The 20,492-nt window shown below is 66.1% G+C and overlaps 2 protein-coding genes across 7 annotated transcripts; one reads left to right on the forward strand and one right to left on the reverse strand.

Moving 5' to 3' along the window:
- Positions 1–4,421: 4,421 nt before the first annotated feature.
- On the reverse strand, positions 4,422–16,361 carry LOC110084300 (apoptosis-inducing factor 3). Of its 6 annotated transcripts, none has more exons than XM_072978720.2 (19): positions 14,319–14,487; positions 12,533–12,639; positions 12,061–12,170; positions 11,654–11,763; positions 11,079–11,123; positions 10,866–10,947; positions 10,642–10,754; positions 10,269–10,355; positions 9,648–9,739; positions 9,136–9,266; positions 8,761–8,876; positions 8,442–8,513; positions 8,245–8,308; positions 7,765–7,841; positions 7,553–7,670; positions 7,078–7,176; positions 6,675–6,750; positions 4,718–4,822; positions 4,422–4,548 (listed from the first exon to the last, which is right to left on the reverse strand). In XM_072978720.2, the coding sequence occupies exons 2-19, from the start codon at positions 12,628–12,630 to the stop codon at positions 4,515–4,517; spliced, it is 1,629 nt and encodes a 542-aa protein (XP_072834821.2). In that variant the 5' UTR covers positions 12,631–12,639; positions 14,319–14,487; the 3' UTR covers positions 4,422–4,514. The 6 variants fall into 6 exon arrangements, with proteins under 6 accessions (XP_072834821.2, XP_078235334.1, XP_072834819.2 ...); XM_078379208.1 differs by lacking the exon at positions 4,422–4,548 and adding an exon at positions 5,401–5,473 and having other exon boundaries at positions 4,724–5,090; positions 14,319–14,508; XM_072978718.2 differs by lacking the exons at positions 4,422–4,548; positions 14,319–14,487 and adding an exon at positions 16,192–16,361 and having other exon boundaries at positions 4,724–5,473.
- On the forward strand, positions 15,333–20,367 carry TLCD2 (TLC domain containing 2). Its single transcript, XM_072978725.2, has 4 exons — positions 15,333–15,656; positions 15,834–15,916; positions 17,279–17,361; positions 18,937–20,367. The coding sequence occupies exons 1-4, from the start codon at positions 15,484–15,486 to the stop codon at positions 19,300–19,302; spliced, it is 705 nt and encodes a 234-aa protein (XP_072834826.2). The 5' UTR covers positions 15,333–15,483; the 3' UTR covers positions 19,303–20,367.
- Positions 20,368–20,492: the final 125 nt, after the last annotated feature.

The following is a 20,492-nucleotide window of genomic DNA, read 5'->3' on the forward strand; positions in this document are numbered from 1 at the left end:
TCCTGCCCCCGCCCGCCGGTGCCATTCACCCCAGCTCTCCGCTGCCAGGGAGGGCCAGCCAGAAGGAAGGAAGGAAGGAGGGAACGAGCGAGAGCGGGCGGGCGGGCGGGCGCCTGGCCCTTTAAACAATCTGCACAGTCATCGTCTGCCCGGCCAGGATTGCCAAGTCACCGAGTTCAGATGAGTTCCCTCGGCCACGCCCCCGCGCCGGGCCGTGATTGGCGCGGCGCTGGGGCCAGCGGCACTTCCGATTGGCTCTTGCAGTTTGCAACAACTTCTCGGAATCTTACTTGCGTCACTGAGCTGGAAGTCTTAAAGGCGCAGTGCGCGCAAAGGGGGGGCGGAATGGGGCGCGATTCGCCCTCCCCCCCCCAACCCGTAAAATTCCGGAACGAGACGAAGCGGTGAAGTTTTTCCCATGGCGCTGACTTTTCCCTCGAAGGCCCATTTCCTCGGGCTTGCTTGGGAAGGGCGGGGGGGCGTGCAAGTCCTAGAGGTGCGCGGAGTCTTTGGGCGGGCGGAACGTGCCTCCCCTCCCTAGTCTCACCCTCTCTAGAAAATGCCAACTCACAGTGGCCCTGGGCATGCCGGGAGGGCGCCGCGGCGGGGGGGGGGGAAACAGGAACACCTGTGGTCCAAACTACACTTCCCAGGAGCCCCCTCCGGCAGGAGGCGGACTCTCCTCGCCATGGAGACGGGGGCTCCCTCTGCCAGCCAGACCCCGCCTTCGGGCCCGCTCCTGTCAATCAGGGCCGTCCCGGCCGGCGAGCGAGGGGCTGAATGGAACGGGGGCGGGGCTGGAGAGGCCCCTGCTGGGAGCTGATTGGCCCGGCCCGCCTGCCAATCGGAGGGCGGTGCGATGGGGCGGCAGGCGAGGCCGCCAGCTGATCAGAGGCAGCGGGAGCCGGGTGAGGACGGCGGCGGCGGCTGCCGGCTGGTGGAGGCGCGGCTGGGCTGGCGGGGAGGCGAGCGGGACCCTCCTCGGCTCCCTCTGGGCGGGAGCCCTGCCCCGAGCGAAGGGGGCCCGGAGGGGTCGCGGAACCCGGCGACGGTCGCTCCGCCCGGGGGTCCGGCTGCTGGCTGGCCCTTCTCCGCGTCGCTCGCCCGGGAGCCCCCAGCCCGGAGCTGCCCCGCGGCGGAAGGAGGGAGGGAGGGAGGGAGGGAGGGAGGGTGGCTAGGGCGACTCCTGCTTCGGCTGGGCGGAGGGGGGAGGGGAGCGGGCCGGCACCGCTTATGCAACGCCAGGGCCGCCGAGAGGTTTCCGGGCTTCGCGCCGGCCGCCGCCCCCCCCCCCGAGGTGACCTTCCCGGCTCGGCTGGCCTTCGGGAGGGGGCGCGCTCTCCTTCGCTTTCCGCGCCCGGGCCTGCCGCTGCCTCCCGAGGAGGGCCCGGGTGGCGCGATCCCCGCCGGTGCTCCCGACCCGGTTGTCTGGGGCGACTTGGCTTGTCCCAGCCGCTTCTTGGGAGGAAGGAAGGAAGGGGCTTCGGCGCCCGAGAAAGTTTTGCCTGCCGCTCCCTGCCCCGAGGGAGATTCCCCTCCAGACAGGCCGTGGCGGGACGCGCCCCGCCGCCCTCCCTTGCCAGCCAGGCCGGCCTTCGTCCTCCTCTTCCTCGCCCTGCTGCTGCCGCCGCCGCCCCGTCGGGGGCCTCCTCGCTCTTGGCCGCCGCCGCTGCTACTGCTGATTCACGCCTGGAAGCCCCGGCGGGCGGGAGGTGGAGCGTGGCCGGGCGCCCTCGGGTCGAAGTTCAGCGCCGCCGCCGCCGCCGCCGCCGCCGGAGAGGACGCCCGAGGGACGCGCAGGAATGCGGAGCATCCGGAGGAACCTCGCCTGGAATGCCCGACACGTAAGTCCGGGCGAGGGGAGGGGGCGCCGGCCCCGCCGCGGGAAAGCGGGTCCCCCCTCTCGGGGTGCCGCTTGGGTCGGGAAGGGGGCGTCGGAGGGCAGAGCAGGGGCCACCGAGGTGGGGCGGGGGGGGGGGAAGCGGGGAAGCACAGAACGGCGAGCCGCGCCGCAGCCCGCCCGCCCCGCCTGCGGGATGACTCACCGGCCCTGCGTTCCGCTCCGCCTGGCGCGGGCTTGCGGGCGGCTCTGACGTCGGGGCCGGGGGGGGGAAGAGAGTGACGAGGAGGGTGGAGGGCGGGGGGGCCGGGCTTTCCCCCCGGAGGGACTCGCCCTACCGCGCTCCGGGGCTGAAGGGGGGGGGGACCCGGTGCCGCCGGCCTCTAACGTCTCCTCCGCCCGCCAGCCGCTGCCCTTCCCTCCGCCCGCCCGCCCGCCGGCCGGCCCTCCTGGCTGCCCCGCAGCAGTTCTTCAGTGGCAAGCTTTACGTCCCCTCAGCTGCTAAAGCTGCCAGTTGAAGAACTGTTGGCCGCAGCCCCGCGCTTCTCCTGCCGCCGCTGCCGAGGAGGAAGAGGAGGAGGAGGAGGAGGAAGACGACGGCTGCCACCGACGAGCGAGGAGAAAGCGGAGGCGGAGAAGACGGAGCCGCCGCGGGGGCCTCCCTGGGCTCCCCACACGCCCACGGGGAGGGGCGGGCAGCCCTGGCCGCCCTCGGTAAGTCGGACGGTCCTTCTCCCGCTCCCTCCCTCGCCCCCCGCCCGCCCGCCCGCCCGCAAGGGGAGCCCCGCCGCCAAGGGCAGCGCTTTCCAGAGAGCGGCTTGCTCAGCCCGGCCCCCAGCGCCCCCCCCTCCGCCAGCCAGCCAGCCAGCCAGCCAGAGGAGGACTGCCCCCCCCCGAATGCCTCGCCCCCCCCCCCGCAGCCCCAGCCTTTGGGAGTCCTGACCCACCACCACCCCTCGAGGGCAGCCTCTTCCCAGCCCAAACTCACTCCCGGCCCCCCTCCCATCTTTGGGGAGCTCTACTACCCCCCTGACGTAGAACTGCAGGCAGCCCTCTAGCGCCCCTTCCACCTCCCCCCCCCCAAGACTCAGGATTAGGGCTTCTGGGTCTGCTTTCAAGGCCTTGTTCCCTTTCACTCGGGGTGTGTGTGTGTGTGTGTGTGTGTGAGACTGACGGGGGGGGGGGGGGGAGGCTGGATTGAAACCTGCCTGATGTGCCTGGAAAGGGTTTCTGCTGCACCTGTGAGGGGATATGGGAGGGTGATGGGGGGGGTGGAATTGCACCCTACCCTTGGTTCCTCCCTACACGAGTCAGGTGGGGGGCCACATGTGGGGAAGGAGCCCGGAGGCCATTGTCCCCCTTGAGGCTTCTCTCTGCACTGCCCAGAGGGGGGGCTTGAGAGGTGACACACACACACACACACACACACACACCCGTGTGTGTGTGTATGTGTGCAGAGAGGTTGCTCCCAGTGCAGCCTGTGGTAGGAGGATGAGGTAGGAACTGCCTGCCTGGTCCGTGGGGTGCGGGGGGGGGGGAGGAAAAGAAGCAGATGTCTCTGCTGAGGGGGAAGCAGGTGTGTGCGTGTGGGTGTGTGTGTGTGTGAGAGAGAGAGAGTGGCTGAGGAGTCCTCCCCGGTGTCCCCAGGCCACCTTTGCCGAGTGGGGGAGGGGTGGCTGGGGGGGAGGGAAGGGCAGCCCCAGAGGCTGGCCAGGAAGAGGCTGCCAGGTCTGAGGGCCATAGCCAGGACCGGGGCGCCCTCTGCTGGCCAAGAGGGGGAAGCCCTGCACTCCCAGCCGGGCCCTGAGGTGTCCCCCCCCCCATCTTCTTCTCTGAGGTTAAAATAAAGAAGAGAAGAAGGGCCTGGGAAACATGGGCCCCTAAAAAGGCTGCAACGGCTGGTCTGGGCTCTCCCCCCTCTTCCCCCTCCTTCTCCCAGCCAGCGCCTTGGGGTGGGTCCAGTCTCCCGAACTGGAATGCTCTCAGAAAAAAATTATAAATGCAAACTCATAACGTGGTTTCTCCCCTCACCCCCCCGACCCCCAGCACAAAAAAGCTTATGAATGCAATGTGGGGAAGAGGCTTGCTTCCCCCCCCCCCCCGGCCAGTGAAGTTTCGGCCTCTGTGAGAGAAGGCCCTCCGTCCGGATGGGCTCCCGGCGGGCAGAAGCGCTTTACCGGAGGAAGCCGCCGGCCTGGACGTGGTGCCCGGGGCCTCTGGATGTGTTACAGACCCCCAACGCCTGCCCCACCCCATGGCCTTTACGACCTCCTGAGGGCTTTCTCTGAAAAGGCTTCAGAATAGCTCGGGGTGTTCCCCCCCCCCCCAGTTTTTCCACAGCCTCTCACCTGTTCACAATAGAAAAAAGCTTTTGTTTCAAAAGGGGCTCTCCCAAATAAACAGCATCTCAGTTGGGTTGCCCCAGCCCCTGAGGCAAAGTGGGGTTCTGGGCAAAACTGACAGGCTGAGCAGCGGAGGGGTGGGGGTGTTGGGGGGGGCTGGTGGCCAGCCCTTCCTGGTGGAACCTCTCCCCCCCCCCCTTAGTCTGAGTTCAGAAGAAAGACAACCATTCAGGCCAAGCCACCTTCCTCGATGGTTTATTTTGCCAAGGTTGGAGCAGGGGCTGCTTTTCTCTTCCGTGCTCCAGTTCCGCAAGAGGTGAGACTGGGCGGCGTTAGGTTTTCTGCAGCGCCTTCCTCTCCATTGCTCTAAAAAGAACCACGCGGGGAGGAGAGAGTGAGGAGGGCAGAGCCCCCTTGACTGCACCTACATACATACACACCTGCTAAATGGGCCACAAATGCCAACGTCCTGGCTTGGCTGCAGCCCATGGGTCTGAGCCGGCCGGCAGATGGACAGACAGGCGGAGACACTCACTCTGCCTCTTCCTTGGAGATGCTCCGGCCCGAGTCCAGGACCTCAGCCACCAGGGAGACCATGGGGTCGACATTCAGGCCAGCCACTGCCGTCACAAAGCCATCCCTGGGCAAGGAAGAGAGGGAGGCAGAGATGTGGCAGCACATTGTGGTAACGTGGGCCTTTGGAGATGGGCCTCCTTGCCCAGCCAGGCCAGGCCAGCCGTGGCTCTCCAGGGTCCCAGGCCAGAGGGGGGGAGGCTGGCCACTTCTTGCAACTTGATCCCTTGTCCTGGAGATGCCAGGGATAGAATCGGGGCCCTCCTGCTCTGCCTCTGTGCTGCATTCCTTCCCAGCACCCTAAGTTTCCAGTCCTCATGGTTCTAAATAAGTAGCTGATCCAAAGAAGAAAATTAGAAGTGGCCATTTAACCACCCGACCAGGGGCCCACCCGTGTCCCCTCTGGCTGCCTGCGGGGGCTTGCCATGGGCAAAGAGAGAACAAAGCCCCCCCCCCCCATCCCTTCCCCTGGGACTTGATTCTTCTGCCTGGAAATGGGAACAGGAGCCCTCCCTCGCACTGGCCGAGCAGAAGAGAGGGCACCTTGTTCTCCCCTGGCATCTGCTGTGGAGCCCCACCGGTCGAGCCGTCCCTTTCAGCAGAGGGAGAAGGCTGGCCCGGCACCTCTGCCTTCCCTGGCCGTACCTGCGCTGCCCACAGGTGAGCTGGTTCTGGACTCGGAGGTTTTATTTCTGTTTTGGTTCTGGGGGAATCTTGACTGTTAGATATGAAAATGGATGCGTTATCATGGGTGGCTAGAAAGAGGCGAATGCATCGGTTGTTATGAATGGGGTTGGGGGGTGGGGGCAAAGGCAGAAATGTAATTCCCTGAACTAATCTAATTGGATAATTAAGCAGATTTTTGAGGAACAATGGGATTTAGTGCCATCTTTGGAAGTCCCTGCCTGGCAGAACCTTTCCTGGTTGGCTCCTTCCTGGCTTCTGCCCTCTTCTTCGTCTCTGGGGGGGGTTTGTCCAACAGCCCATCTGGAGGGGGGGGTCCCGGCCCATGAGGTCTGGCACACAACCTGTTGGGCTGAGTTTTGTCACTGCTTGGGCAGGGCTCTCTCGCTCTCTCTCCCCCCCTCCACCCCACCCCCAACGGAGGCCCGGGGCAAATCAAGGGCAGGGGATCGGAAACCTTTGAGTGCTTTTGCACACGTCAAATGAAACTCTGCCTCCTGCACTGGCTAAGCCAAGGAAGATCACCAGGCTAGCAAGCTCCCGATCTTCCGGATTTCCTCTCTGCACTCGGGCAAAACGGTCCCTGTGGACAGCCTGTTTTTGGTGCGTGCGGCGGCTCATAGGCACAGAGGACGCATTCATTCCTTGGGCTTTTCTTGGCAGGCAAAGGGCAAAAGGCTGCCCCAAACGGGGCTGAGCCACAAGTGGCCGGCTGCTTTAAAAGGAGCCCTTCCTGGGACCGGTCAGCAGCCTGCTGTGCAAAGGGGCCACCACCAGGGGGTGCTCCAGGACCGGGACTTGGGTCTCCCAGGCAGCGGGAAAAGAGCCTCTCCACCCAGTTTGCCGGTCCCTCAACCTCTGCAGGTGTGGATTATTTCCCTGCTGGGGAAGCAGAACGCGGGAGGGAGGACGCGTGGAGGCCTCTGGCCTGGCCCAGGACGGTGCCTCCTCTGGCACTGCAGTGAGCCAAGCACAGCCAGCCAGCCAGCCTTCCTTCCTCTTGGGCAGCATGTGGGGTGGGTGGAGAGCAGGAAAAAAAGGGCCTGAGGGGCAGGATCAGCCCTACTCCTCCCTCCTTGACGCAGCTTGGTGCCAGGGCAAAATCAGCCCCCCCCCTTCTTCCACCTCTGTTCCCCTGCCTAATGCATCCCCCCCAGGAAGGGAAACAGCTCCTCTGTGGGGGCCAAGAGGCGGTCGTCTCCCCCCCCCCCCGAGGGGCTGACTCCTTTGCCCACCTGATGTAGAAGAGGAGAAAGGTCTCCTGCTCCAGGCTGCCCTTCAGGACGGTGTCTGTGTAGCCCCTCCCGCAGCCTGAGGAGACCAAAAGGGGGGGGGGAGGCAACTCAGGTGGCTGATCCAGAGGAGCCAGGGGGAGGAGGCTCAGAGATTTCGGGTGGAGGGGTGTCGGGTCCCGGAGATTCCTCTTCCCGGAGAGCCCCTTCCAATGCCACTGGGGGTGGCCAACGGGCACTCTGCCTCCTTCCCGGGGTCCCTATGTTCTGCTTGCTGTCAGCTAGGGAATCCGCCTGGGTGGGCGTGCTTGGGAGCAGCTGGAAAGGGGAGGGGCCTGCTTGCCACCTTGCAGGAGAGGTGTGAGGGGGTGGCGGCCTCTTCTAGCCCTTGCCCCGCCCATCTCACCTGCATATCGGATGGTCTTTGCTTGCAGGCGGGTCCAAAAGAACGGCACGGTGTGGAGGGCCTTCTGCCGCCCAAGGATGTTGAGGGCAGCCACGTGACCTGCCAAGGGGAAGAGATCCGAGGGCCGGTAAGTAAAACCAGGGCTGCCCGTACAGGGTGTGTGTGTGTGTGTGTTTTCTGCCGTACCTTTGAGAGCAAGGGTAGGCCCCTGTCACACTCTGGATGAAGGCCAAAGGGAAGCTCCTGCTCCCCCTCATTCCTGGATCTGTGGCCTGGGGAGGGTGACCCTTGCAGTCCAGCAAAACGCTCGCGGCCCACCCCCACCCCACCCCCTGCCATGGACGCCCTTCAACCAAGCCAGGGAGAAAGGGGTCTTTTCCTGCCAGCCCTGGGACCCTCCGTGCTTGCGTAGGGGGGGAGTGACTGACGGGAATGAATCCACCTACCCACCCACCCTTTCCCATCTGCTGCTTACCGTGGGCTTGGGCAATCTGCCAGTGACGGATGGGCGCGCATTCCCCGCCAAGGAGGGCCACCGGGAAGGAGGCCACGTCCCCAGCCGCAAAGACAGAGGGCAGGCTGGTCTGCATGAACTGGAGGAGTGGGGAGCCGAAGAGAGACCGGTCAGAAGTGGGGAGGGGGTCGAAGGCGGCGAGGGGAGGGACCCCCTTCCCTCGCTTCACCTACCAGGTCCACCAGGACAGCGCCGCTCCGGTCCAGGGCGATGGAGCTTCCCTGGAGGAAGGCTGTGTTCGGGACCACCCCTGCGAGGAGGGAGAGGAGGGGAGAAGAGGGGAAGGGACAGTGGCTGGGGGGGGGTGGCAGGCCCCCTCTCTGGGGTTCCAGGCTGGGCTGACATGGTGGGGAATCGCCCTCGACCCCCCCCCCCCCGCTGTGCTTGGCTGCTCCTTCCAGTCTCACCCTCGGTGAGGAGGGCCAGGTCGACAGACCCCCAACGATGGCCTGGCCGCTGGTTTGCAGATCCACTGAGCAGCAGCAGCAGGAAGTGCAGAAGACGTCTCAAAGGCCCCTCAGTCTCTCCTCCTTGATCAGAAGACCTTGCACCTCAAGGTCCCTGGCTGGGGGGGGGTGAGGACAGGCACCCCCTCCCCCCCCCCACCCGCGGGCCTTGGCTCGTCTTCCCTGCGGCCTCCCTCGCCCACTCACCTATTCCCACAACCACCACGTCGGCTGGGATCTGGTGCCCACCGGCCAGGACAACGCGGCTGACCTGAAGGGGGGAACAACGGAGGTGAAGTCCCGGCCCTTCCTCCTTGGAACAGGTTGCCCCCCCCCCCAGCCAAGGGAGCCGGGCTGCCTTCCACCATCCCTCCCACCCCATGCAAAAGGAAAGATGCCCAGACCTTCCCGTCTTGGCCTTGCAGCGCCTCCACCTCCGCCTTCAGGTGGAACTGGACTCCCTGAGCCTGGAGCATCTGTGGGGGGGGGGGGAAGGGGATTAGAGAAGGAAACGGGGGGAGTGTTATCCAGTCAGGGAGGCCTCCCCCACCTCACCCCAAGGCCACTGGCTGGCGGGCCAGGGTCTGCTTCTTCGTGCCTCACAAGGGTGGCCTCTGTGCCTGCCTGGGTGTGTGTCCCCCGCCCCCCTGTGCCTGCCCCCCTGCCCCTGCCCCCCTGCCCCGCAGCTCTTGCCCTCCCGCTGGATCTGGGGCCACTTCCCACCTTCAAGGCCACGCGGCCGACCTGCTCCCCCAGGACCAGCTGGTAGGGGACGTGGCCTCTGTCCACCACGTGGATGGAACTCGCTTTGCCCACGAGGCTGGCGGCCACTTCCATGCCTGCAAGGAGAAGAGGGGGCAGGGGAGTGAGGTGCCGTCCGGGGGGGGCAGCCCCCTCCCGACTGGGAAAGGGCCCCTCCCCTCCCCTCCCCTCCCCTCTTTCCCTGCTAATCCAGCAAGGCCTGCCTGCCTCCCAGGGGGACTCTTCCAAGGGAAGCCGGGGCCCTGGTGGGGCCCTCAGGCTGGGCTTTCCCCAAGAGAGGACCTGCCCCTCTCCTCCCCCCTCCGCCCCCCAAGACACCCCCTCCGGCCTCCTCACCAATGAACGACGCCCCCACAATCACCACCTGCCTTCCGGTGGCCGAGGCCAGGATCCGGGCTGCGTCCTCCGGGGTCAGGAGGGCAAACACATGCTGCAGGTCTGAGCCGGGGCACTGGAGGAGCCGAGGGCTTTTTTTGGGGGGGGGGTGTCGGGGGGGGTGGGAGAGGAAGAGGGAGAGAAGGGAAGGGCTGGTAAGGAGGCGATGGCCGTGCTCTCGGGGCAGCCGAGACCTCCTTCCCTCTCCTCCTGCAAGCCTTTAGGGGTGCACAGCGTGAAAGGCCCCATCCTGCCCGTGCCGAGCCCGGTTCTCCCCTTCCCCCCCTCGGTGCCAGGCCCAGACAGAGGGACTGCTGCTGCTGTTTTGCAGTGGGGAAACTGAGGCAGGCCCAGGACCGGAGACTGCCTCTCTGCTGGGCATCCCATTCACCCTCAGAGGAGGGGGAACCATGGCAGGGGGCCTCTGTGAGCACCACCCAGCCCCCCCCCACCTCAGACTGGTTGCTGGCTACCTGCTCCCAGTGGCGACCAGGAGGGAGTCGTAGGCTTGGCAACTCCCATCACGGAACTGCACGCTTTTGCCCACCGGATCCACAGACACCACCTGGAGGGAGGGAGGGAGGGAGGGAGAGGGCAAGAGAATTCCACTCTGGGGGGCCTGAAACCCCCACCCCCACCATCCCACCAAGGGGGGAAGGTAAGCCAGGAAGGAGCCAGCCCCCTGCCCGGCGCCTCGCTCCCTCTGCCCTCTTGGCACCCTCTTCCTCCTCTTCCTCTCCCTCTTTTGGGCTGTAGAGCAGCTGTCGGGGGGGGGGGTTCTTTTATGTCCCAAGAAGGGAGGAAGCAACTCTTCCCTGGAGCCCATTTGGGGCAGCAGAGGGGCCCCGATCACCACCCTGGTGGCCCCTCTAGGAGAAAGGGCCCCTTCTGCTTAGCTGGCTGCCCCCCCCGCCCACCCGGGATTCTCCAGGAGGGGCCTGGGCTGGACGTGTCTCCTTTCGCTGGGCAGAGGCCAGGGCAATGCCTCCCCCTGCCGTGTGCGCGCGCACACTCACACAAAAGCCAGGCCACGGGACAACGAAGGCCTGCTGTGTCCCCCCCCCGCCCCCCCAGGGCCTCCCCGCCTCACCCACCTCCTTCTGCAGCCAGACCTCAATGCCGTGGGCGTCCAAGAAGCTCTGGGGACGCAGGTAGAGGCCCTCCGCCTTGACCGCCATCTCCTAGGAGGGAGACCCGCGCCCGTCACACCCGCTCTTCCGAAGGTCCGCGATCACCGAGGGAGGGCCTCGGAACCTCCACCCGCCCGCCTGCCCGCCTGCCCGCCATGGCATCCTTTGGCCCAGAAAGGGTGGGCTTTCCCGTCGCAGCTTCTAAAAGAGCCAGACGCCCAAAGTCCACAGACCTTTTCCTCACCACCCCTGCCATGCCCGGAGGGGGGGAATGACAGGATCCAGACCCCCACCCCTCCCACGGGGACCCCCACCCAACCCCCGCACTCCCCCAGACCTTGCTCAGCTTGGTCCGGTCGTAGGGCAGGTGATTCTCCCGAGTGGCTAAGAGGATCCTCCCCGTGAAGCCTTCCTGGCGAAGGGTCTCGGCGCAGGTCAGGGCCGCCGGTCCTAAAGGAGGGCAGGTCCCCCCCCCGACTTGTCAGCTGACCCCCTGAGGGTTCATCCCTCCCCTCCTCTCCCTGCCCCCCAATTGCCCTCAGATCCAGAGCCCCCCCTCACCTGCCCCCAGGACTAGCACCGTTTCGGGGTTGAGTGGGCATCGCGGGCTCATGGCCTTCACCCGTCGGCTGCTCTCCAGGTCCTGCCAACAGAGGTTTGGGAGGGAAGGAAAGAAGAGAGCGTGAGAGGCGCCTCGCAGCGCGTCGATCCAGGGGGAGAACTGGACCTCTGCCTCTGCGCCTTGGGGGGCAGACGCCCCACCCCCATACGCACCTTCAGCCCTGCCGTAACATACACCTGTCCGCCGTCCACTGTCACCTGCAAAAAAGGGCCAGGAGGGTCAGCTGGGGGACCAGTTTGTGGAGGGGCAGGAGTGGAGGAAGGACAGCACTCTCTGCCGCCCCCCCCTTGGAAGCACGTTCACCAGAGGCTGCCTCCCCCCACCCCCCCACCCCATATGAGACAATGAAGAAAGAGACAGCCTTGTGGGCAGCCAGCATTTTACAGGCGGCGGAACAGAAAAGGCAGGTGACAACAGGAGGAGCGAGATCTGCGCGTGGGGGGGGGGGTGGATGGATGGAAGGGGCCCCTCCCTTCTCGTGCGCAGACCCGCCCTCTGCTCCCAGCCAAGGAGGGCCCCGTCTAGTCTGCTTGAGCTCGAGGTGTCGCTGGGAGGGCCCAGGAAAGGCGGCCGGTTCGGGGTGTCTGTGTGCGCGCATGCCAGAGGCAAGCCTGGGGAAAGAGCTTGGGGCTCGTGGGGGGGCAGGAAGAGGGCGGGCGACGGAGGAAGAACAGGCAGCACCTCAAAGCGCAGAGTGGCCAAAGGGAATCGGCTGACCAGCACGAACCTTGAAAGCGGGCAGGCAGTCCAGGGTGGGGTACTCCTCAATGTCCCCCGTCCGGGTGCTGAAGCAGGCCCCGTGCCAAGGGCAACGCAGGCGGCCCTGCGCCAAGTACCCTGGAGGCCGGGGGGGGGGGGAGAGAGAGAGAGAAGACAAAGACGTGGCTGGAAGGAGACACACCCACTCACCTGGGACCCCCAGTCAGGGGGGGGGTCCCACTGGGAGCTTTTCCAGGGAGGGCATGCAGATTGCAAAGGAGGGGGCGAGGATCGCCTCTCCCCCCCCGCACCCCAGGCGCTTCCATCAGTGGGCACACACGGCCGCTCCCCAGCCAGTCCCAGCCCATGCGGCCACAGGCAAAGGGGTGGGGTGGGGTGGGGGTGGGGGGGTCACCCCCAGGCCTCCCTCCTTACCTTTGGAGAGGGGGGCTCCGGCGTGGGGGCACCTGCTCCCCAGGGCCCGGAACTGGAGGCACTCCCTCAGCAGCAGCACCGAGTGGCCAGCGACCTCCACCTCCCGCATCCTGCCAGCAGGAAAGCCCGGGTGGGTGGTTGGGTGGGGAGGGGAAGGAAGGTGGTCCCCTCCCAGGTGCCTCCCTTGGAACAGCCAAGGAGGAAGGCCGGGTGGGTCAGGCAGGCTGGGCTTCCAAGCAGGTCCAAAGGGGGGCAAGGAAGGGACTCCCTCCCTCCCTCCTCTTCCCCCCCCATTGCAAAGCTGCCCTCCACGGTGGGCATCCCAGCAGAGCCCAGAGCCCGGCCCGCCTTGCTAGGTGAGGCCGGAGGCAGGGCCTGGTCAGACGTGTGCGCACACACACACGGAAAGAGAGAGGAAGGGGTGGGTGCTGCCCCTGCTCCTAGTGGGGGGGCGCCCCCCTCCGCTACTCACTCGCCTTCGCCCATCTCGTCTTCTCTGCACACCCGGTGGGTGACCAGGGTGCCGCCACCCCCTCCAGCAGCTTCTCGCCCCCCTCCGCTGTCTGCCATGCTTCTTGGCTGGGGGTCCAGAAGAGACAAGGGGGGGGAGTTCATTAGGGAGCAGCACTGGGAGGAGCCACACACACACACACACACACACACCCGCCGCCCACACAGAGGGGGCCAGGCCAGGCTGTGGGTCCCCCAGCCCTCCAAGCAGGTAGCAGAGGAGGGAGGGGGGAGGCACAGGGAGGGTCCATGGCAGTTGCAGGGAGGAAGCTGAGGCATTGGCGGGGGGGGGGGGCAGTTCTTTCCAGCAGGCCCCTCTCTCTGCTCCCAGCTGCCTGGGTCAGAGAGGGAGGGGGCAGGCTGTCTTCTCCTCCCCCCCCCCCAAATATCAGGCCTTGGCTAAAGAGAGGAGGATCCAGGCTCCTTGCCAGGTCTCTTCCCTTGAAACCAGGGAAACGTCCCAGTTGGCGGTGGGGGGGGGGGGAGGAGAGGAGGCCGGAGCCAGGGCTGCCTTCCCTTCCCTGGGGAGACATCCTCTGATGCAAGGACACCTGGCGGTGGGGGGGGGCTGAGCCACCTGAGGAGCCCCTCCCTGGCCTCCGCCTCCCAGGCGCGCACCCCCCCCCCCCCGCGGGCGCCTGGAGCTCTCAGGTGCTGCGAGGCCGCCGGATCGCTGTCATCAGCAGAGTTAGCAGGTTCGCTTGTTGCTGGTCTTGTGACTGGTGCGCCTTCCCCCCCCCCCTCGGGCGGTTTTCCCAGGTGGGAGAGGCAGCTTTTTAAGGGCAGCGTGTGTGTGGGGGGGGTTGCAGCTGCCCTTTCTCTGCCCACCCCCAAAGCCCACCAGCCCCACCACCCCCTCGAGTGCGAGAGGGACCTCCCAGCCCCTCGGGGGTTTCCTCCGAGGCCAGCCCAGGGGGAAGACACTCCCCCCCCCCCGGGAGGAGACCTGCGCCCGGTAGTTCCCGAACGACGAAGCCCCCCCCCGTGGTCCTTCCAGCCTCCGCTCCTGACAGCAAGCCTTCCCCTGGTCCCCGGGGGGGGGGAGACCCCCCCTTTCCCGGCCATCCCTGGCGGGTTAACAGGTGTCGGGGGACCCCCCCCCCCGCCTTGCCTCCTGCCGGCCACCCCGGAGACCGAGCCTGGGAAAAAGGTCTTTTCCATTCCTCCGCCGGGTGGGGGTGGGGGTGGGGGGGGTCTGGCTTCTGGAGACGAGCAATTGGGGGTGGGGGGTGTGATCTCTTCCGTTCCCTATTTGTATCTCTGCTGAGAAGAGTCTTGTGTTCCCCCCCCCCCTCCCCAGCATTTGATGGGATTATGAAAATCAATAATCCTCTTTCGCCCCGGAGGAGCCCGGGCCTTCGGGCAGCTCCAGCCGGGAGACCCCGGGAGCAACACCGGCCGAAATGCGGGGCCTGGGAACGGCGGGGGCGGGGGGGGCACGGAGGGCGCCGAGGGCCGGGCGGGGGCCTGCAGAGGTGGCCGGGACCCGGACCGGCTCGCTTCGTGCCTGGTGGAGGAGGCCCGGCGGTGAAACCAGCGGAAGACCCCGGGACCTGCGGCGGAGAGGGTGCGCGGGGGGGGGGGATCCCGGGTGCCGGGTGGGAGCAAAGGCTCTCCCCCGAAGGGAGGCACCGGGGAAGCCCCGGGGGACCAGGTCGGGGGCCGGCCCGGAGGGAGACCCTCTCTCTCTCTCCCTGCGAAGCCGCGACCCTCCCGCCGCCCCGCGAGCCCCGGCCCCGGACACTCACCCCCGGCCCTCTCCCGAGCAGATCCCGCCGCCGCCGCCGCCGCCGCCGCCCGCTCTGTCTGACTCCCTTCCCTTCCCTTCCTCTGTCGCCTGGCGGAGCATCCCGTGGGCGGCCGGGAAGGCGGGACGGCGCCCGGCGGGAGGGCACCCATCCAGGCCGTCTCCGCCTCCGGCGCCCGCCCGCCCGCCCGCCTCCCTCCCTCGAAGGCGCTCTCGCTCCCGCCGGCCCGGGCAGCCCCGGTTCGCCCCCCCCGGAGGTGGAGGGAGTCGGGGCTGCTCCCCGCGGGGGGGGGGGTGGAAGTCCCGGGCCCGCCCGCGGCTTTCGTCCCCCTCCTCTCTCTGCCAAGGAGGCCGGGGAAGCCCGGCGAGGGGAGGGGCTCGAGGGCGCCCCCTGGCGGAAGGGAGAGGGAAGCAGGAGCCGGGCGCCCTCGACCCCCAGGGGGACCCCTTGGAGAACCCCACCTCCCCACGCTCCCACGAGGCTGCGAGTTCGAGTCCCGTCGTCACGCTCGGTGGGTGACTTCCTCCGAGTTTGGCGGGCTCTCTCTTTAGGCGCTATCGGGCGGGGGGGGGGTCGTTTGTGTTGTGGCGACCGTTGTTCCGTGGCGTCCAGTCCCTTCCGCGGCCCCACGAGGGAGCGGCGACCTCCAGAAGGCCTCCCCCTCCTCCTCCTCCACAACAGCCCAGCTCGGCTCCAGCGAGCTCAATTCCCCCCCCCCCGTGGCTTCCTTTCGCGAGTCGGTCCACCGCGTATTGGGGGTCTTCCTCTTTCCCTGCGGCCTTTTCCCGAGACCCGCCTTCCTCTCCTGCCCCACCCCCACTCCGGCCACCAACCCGACCGCCGCCCCCGCGCCGCGCAGAGGGCCGGAGATGCTGCTGCTGCCGCTGCTGCCGCCCCCCCTCCCTCGGCCGGGCCCTCCGCGCGCGGGCTGGGCGGGGGCGGGGTGGCGGCTCCACCCATCGGGGGTGGGGGGAGCGAAGGTGGCGCCCCCCCTCCCTCCCTCCATCCCTCCCTCCATCCCTCCCTCCCGGATGGGCGTGCTCCGTCGCCAAGGGGACGAGCGGGCGGGCGGCGGAGCCAATGGGCAGCAAACAGAGCCTCCGGAGGTGGGGGGGCGGGAGAGTCCCGGGCGGTCCCGCGTCCAGAGGCGCCGGGCGAGCGAGCGATGGAGCTGCTGCTGGTGGTGGGGGGCTCGGTGGCCGCCTTCCGGCTGCTCAACGCCGGCCTGGAGCGCCTGGCCCCGCCGCCGCCCTCCGCGCAGCGCAACCGCTGGAAGTGGCGCAACATCTGGACCTCGCTGGCCCACAGCCTGCTCAGCGGCACCGGGGCGCTCCTCGGGTGGGTGCCCGGCGGGGGAGGGGGCGGCAGGGAGGGAGGGAGGATGCGGGGCAGGAGGAGAAGGCGGGCGGGCGGGCGGGCGGGCGAGGGGCAGGCAGGGAGGGCAGGGCAGGGGAGAAGGGTCGTCCTCCCTCCCGGGAGCCTCACCCTCCCTCCGCCGCCGCCTCCCCGCTGCAGGTTCTGCCTCCACCCGCAGATGGCCCAGGACCTCATCGACGCGCACCGGCCGGCCGCCCACCACCTCCTGGGCATCTCCATCGGTGAGTGGGGCCCCCCTCACGCCCGAGCCTGCGAGGGCTCTGCGGGCCTGCCAGCTGCGCCTTCCTGGCAGATGGGTTGTGTGGTGGCGGGGGGCTGCCCTTCCCTCCCTCCCTCGGAGCCCCGGGGACCAGACTCTCCAGATGATCCCATCTCTGGCTCCTCCCGGCGCTCCCGCCGTTCCCTCTCTGCTGGCTTTCCCCTGGAAGGCCCCGTGGAACTTTGGACCCAAGCCGGGCAGAAAGGATTCCGGCAGAAGGTTGGCAGGTGGAGTTACCTGTCGCCCCAGGTGGGCCACGGTCCAGGCGGTGAATGCCCTGCTTTTCCCTTCCTGGGGAGGTTTGGCCTCCCTGCCTGGCTGCCCTGGGCGGACCCCGGCTGGCAGAAGAGGGCAAGGCTGCCCCCTCAGCCCTAGAGAGAGAGAGAAAGAGAGACACCAGGAGTGGGAGAAGCAGCTGGCACCGGCTCTCTCCGGGGCTGGGCTCCCCTCCCCTCCCCTGGAGCCCACGTGATGGAGCCACCACGGTGGGACAAACAATCAAGGCCATTCTCCTCTCCCATCCATTGAGCTATCCGCCCCCCTCCCTCTCCCCGTCACCCCACTGCAGCAGCAGCACATTCCTCGGAGCAGAGTACGGCCTCCCCACCCCCTCCCCAAAAACCCAGGCTGGTGTCTGTCCCCCGGAGAGGGAGTCCCCCCTCAGGGGCCCCCCAAGCCAGTGTCGCTGTGAGCTGGCCTGTCTCGGGCGCGCCGCAGGAGCCGTGGCTTTCTTAAGCGGTGTCGGTCCGGGGCAGCCCAAACCTGGCGGCTTGGGGTGCCTTGAGCTCTCCACCTGTTTTATCTGGCAGAAGCTGCTCGGCCGCATCTGAAAATGTGGGCTGTGCCAGACCGAACCGACACCTGGCCCAGGAGAGCCTTCTGTGTTTCCAGGGGCGTTTTGGTGGTTCTTGTTGCAAATATGTGTCCCACCCACCCCCGGCGCACGCACACACACAGTGCGCAGATGCTTTGAGGGCAGCCCAGAGGCTGGCTGGCTAGTGACTCTATCTGAGGACGGGTGACCGGGGGGGGGGGGGACTCTTTGGTGACACCTTGGCTTTAGCGTAGCCCCAGTCCTAGGGCTCAGCTGTGAGACACGGAGCATCAGAAAAGAGGAGCATGGGCCGAGACTTGCTCACGGTGCTTCTTCCAAGTTCTGCATTGAGGGCTCCGGGATGCAGCCTCGCAGGTGGCTTCAGGCCCAGCAATGTTCCATCGCAGCAGCAGCAACAGCAGCAGCCTGGCGATGATGAATGGCCACCGCTGTCTGGAGGGGGGGGAGAGAAACAGGCAAGACCTGTGTGTCCTTTCTCCTCCCTTGCAGGGTATTTCATGCATGACTTTGGGGACATGATCTGCCACCAGAAGGTCCAACAGTGCTGGGAGCTGCTTTTCCATCACTCTGTGGTGAGTCATCTTTCCCTTGACAGGAATGAGGGGTTTGGGAGCTCATGGGATGATGTTTGAGGGCCAGAGAAGATGCTGGGGGGGCCCATCCCCGCCCCCCCACAAAAGTCTGCGGTGAAGCTTAGAGGTGGCTGCCCACGTGCTTCTGGACATCACCAAATGCCTGACGTGGGGGGAGGTTAAGGGGGGTAGGTGTTCTTTTTGAATTCCAGAACATTGGGGGGGGGTGTTGTTTCCTGGCAAGACCAATGGGGTTAAAGAGGCCACCTTGTCGTGTACCCAGGCCAACGCCAAACCCCACCCTGCCCCTCCCTGCCAGGAAAAGTGAGCCCGCTTCCTTAGGCGGGGCTGAACGCTCAAACTTTGCTGCTTCTCCCCTCGGGCTCCGTTTTGTAACCATGGCTTGGCAGACGATTATATAAAGTGGAGGAGCTGACCTGCATTTCCTTGGGGTGGGGCCGGGCCTTCTCACCTTGGCTGCCCTCCAACCGTTTGAGCCTTGGCAGCCTGGCCCGTACGGGGAGCACCTGCCCAGGACACACGCTCAGCCGCAGGCTCTCCTTCGGGCGGCCCACCTGGGCTGGCCAGGGCGAAGGGGTGGTTGTGTAACGCCAGCCGTGGCCTCGTTCCCACCCCTCCACGGCTCATGGCTGCGCGTGGGGAGGGATTCCAGCCGCAGCCCTTTCCCCCCCCCATGCCTCCCCCCCCACTTCTCAGTCAAGGAGCCCAGCCTCATCTCTCTGCAGGTGGGGGGGGGAAGGAAGAGCCGTTTTGGGGGGAAAGCAGCTGCTGTTAGAACTCCTCAGGCATAGCCCTGTTGTTTTCCACTCCTCAGGCACAGCCTCCTGATAGATACGGTGGCCATGATGGCACGAGGGGGGTCCCTGAGGGTACACGGCCAGCCCCACTGCTTTTCTCCTCTGGGGTGGGGACCTGGGCTGCTGCTGGGTCCTCTCGTTCTTCAAAGGCAGCCTTCCTGCTCCTTTTGCGGCTGCTGCCTCTTCCCAGCCCGTGGGCGCCGCTGGCAGATGGGTCCAAGGGCCATTTAAATAAGACGTCTAATTCCAGCAGAGACAGGGCTTAATCCCCGTGGGGGGGGGGGGGGCGGGCGGGCGGCTAATCCCATTATGGTCTTTCTGCCGAGGGCAACATGACTGGGAAGCGCTGGCTATCCAGTAGAGCCCTTGCTAGGGGTGGGGCTCCTAGATCCTAACTGGGGGGAGGGGGCCAGGAAGCGGGTCTCCTCTCCTTCCTTGGGATCCTGCCTGGTCCACAGGGGGTTAACAGAGGAGCTGTGGGTCCCAAAGCTTGCTGTGCCTTGATTGGCCTTGGTCAGGTAGACCGCAGATCAACAGGCGATGCTGCACCTCCAGTGCAAGCTGCGCCGCTTGGCGTTTCTGCCTTGCTCGCCGTTCTCTTCACCAGGAGGGGAGAAGCAGGAAAGAGGGGTTCTGCCCAGCGTGCAGCCTTCTGTGCCCAAAGCACAACCTCGCTTGCCACAGAGAGGCGGCAGCCGTTGTGGTGGCCGGGACGTAGCTCAAGAGCCCCCTCTCCCCTCCTCTCCTCTCCGTGTAGGTGATTGTCTGTTTTGGCTTTGCCTTCCTGGTCCACCGCTTTGTGGGCTTCGCCATGGTGGCACTCCTGGTGGAGATCAACTCGGTGTTCCTGCACCTGCGGACGATCCTGCTCATGGCCGGCCTGGCCCACACCACCTCCTACCGGCTCACCAGCCTGGTCAACCTGGGCACCTACGTGGTCTTCCGCATCACCACCCTGGCCTGGATGACCCGCTGGCTGGTGCTGAACAGGGAGCAGATCTCGGCGGCCACCTACGCCCTCAGCACTGTCGGCATGGCCATCATGACGCCCATGAATATCGTCCTTTTCTACCGTCTGCTCCGGAACGACTTCCTCACCGTCAGCCACTGCCAGGACAAGTGACGCTGATGCTGGACTCGAGGCCATGGGGGAGGAGAGAGGGAGAGCAGGCAGGGTTCCGGGAAGGGGCTCACGCGTAGCCTTCAGCTGGGCGCAGAAAAGTCCGCGGCTGCCGTGAGCTGTGGATGGGACCATGCCCCAGGAAGAGGGTGGGCACCCCAGGGCCCTCGGGGGAGCTGACCCTGCCGAAGAAGCAAGAAGGGGACGTGGTTTTGTCCCAGCAAGGGAGGTCCTTGAAGTGGATCGGCCTCGGGCAAGGCATGTTTGCGTCTTTCCTTGTGGCCTTCAGCGAGTTTCCGTACTGCAGAAGAGAATGGCTGTTCTCTCGCGCCGGACCCTTCTCTTTCCAAAACCTGGTCTGTGAGGCGGGTCTTTGACCACAGAACTCCTTGGCTGGGCGTGAAGGGCTGGCTCCTTCCTTCCACCCTCTGTAATAATCTCTCCTGCTGTGCAGCTGCTTTTCTGCTGGAGCCTGAAAGCAGGAGAGTGTCTGCCTCTCCTGCTTGCTCTGCAGAATATCGTTCCTTGAGGGTCTGGTCTCTGGTCTGCCTTTCAACTCAGCCACTCAGAAACTAGCGTCCTGCAGGTGCCTTTTCCCTTGGACAGGTAGGGGAAGCCTGGGAGGGCCCCCGAGCCTGATCTTGAAAGAGGGCCCCTCAGGAGCCACCCTCAGGGGCCTGATTCGATCAGTGACTGCAAGCAGAGCCATCCCTCCACCCTCGTCCGCTGAGAATTCTCACTCCCATGTGTGTGTCGACCAGGAGAAGAGTACCAAGCCAGCCCAGCCCACCTCTTCCCATATGGCCACATTCAGCCATGGCCAAACTCTCCCAATTAATCTGACCGTGGTCAACGGTGCAGATGTGCTCCTTTGTTGTCCTGGAGGCCAGTGCCTTTCACCTGCTAAGAGCCACGCAGGTTTCCCTGAAGCCCAGGTCATTCCATGCTCAGGGAGAGGGGGTGTTCAAGAGAAATGTACGTGACTTACCTTTTGGTTTTGTTAACAAGCCGTATCGATATGTTTGCAGAAAGTAATAACGATAACAATAATAAAAGCAATTAAATGAATGCCGGTGCTTGACTTCCCTGGATGTGCCTTGGCAGAATGTCCTCTTTTACCTCCTGAAGGGGATGGAGGCTTAGTGGTCTTGGAGGGGGGGATGCGGGGGGGGGGAATGCTGTGCCCTCAGAAC

Source organism: Pogona vitticeps, chromosome 7, assembly GCF_051106095.1.
Source record: "Pogona vitticeps strain Pit_001003342236 chromosome 7, PviZW2.1, whole genome shotgun sequence".
Classification (NCBI taxonomy): domain Eukaryota; kingdom Metazoa; phylum Chordata; class Lepidosauria; order Squamata; family Agamidae; genus Pogona; species Pogona vitticeps.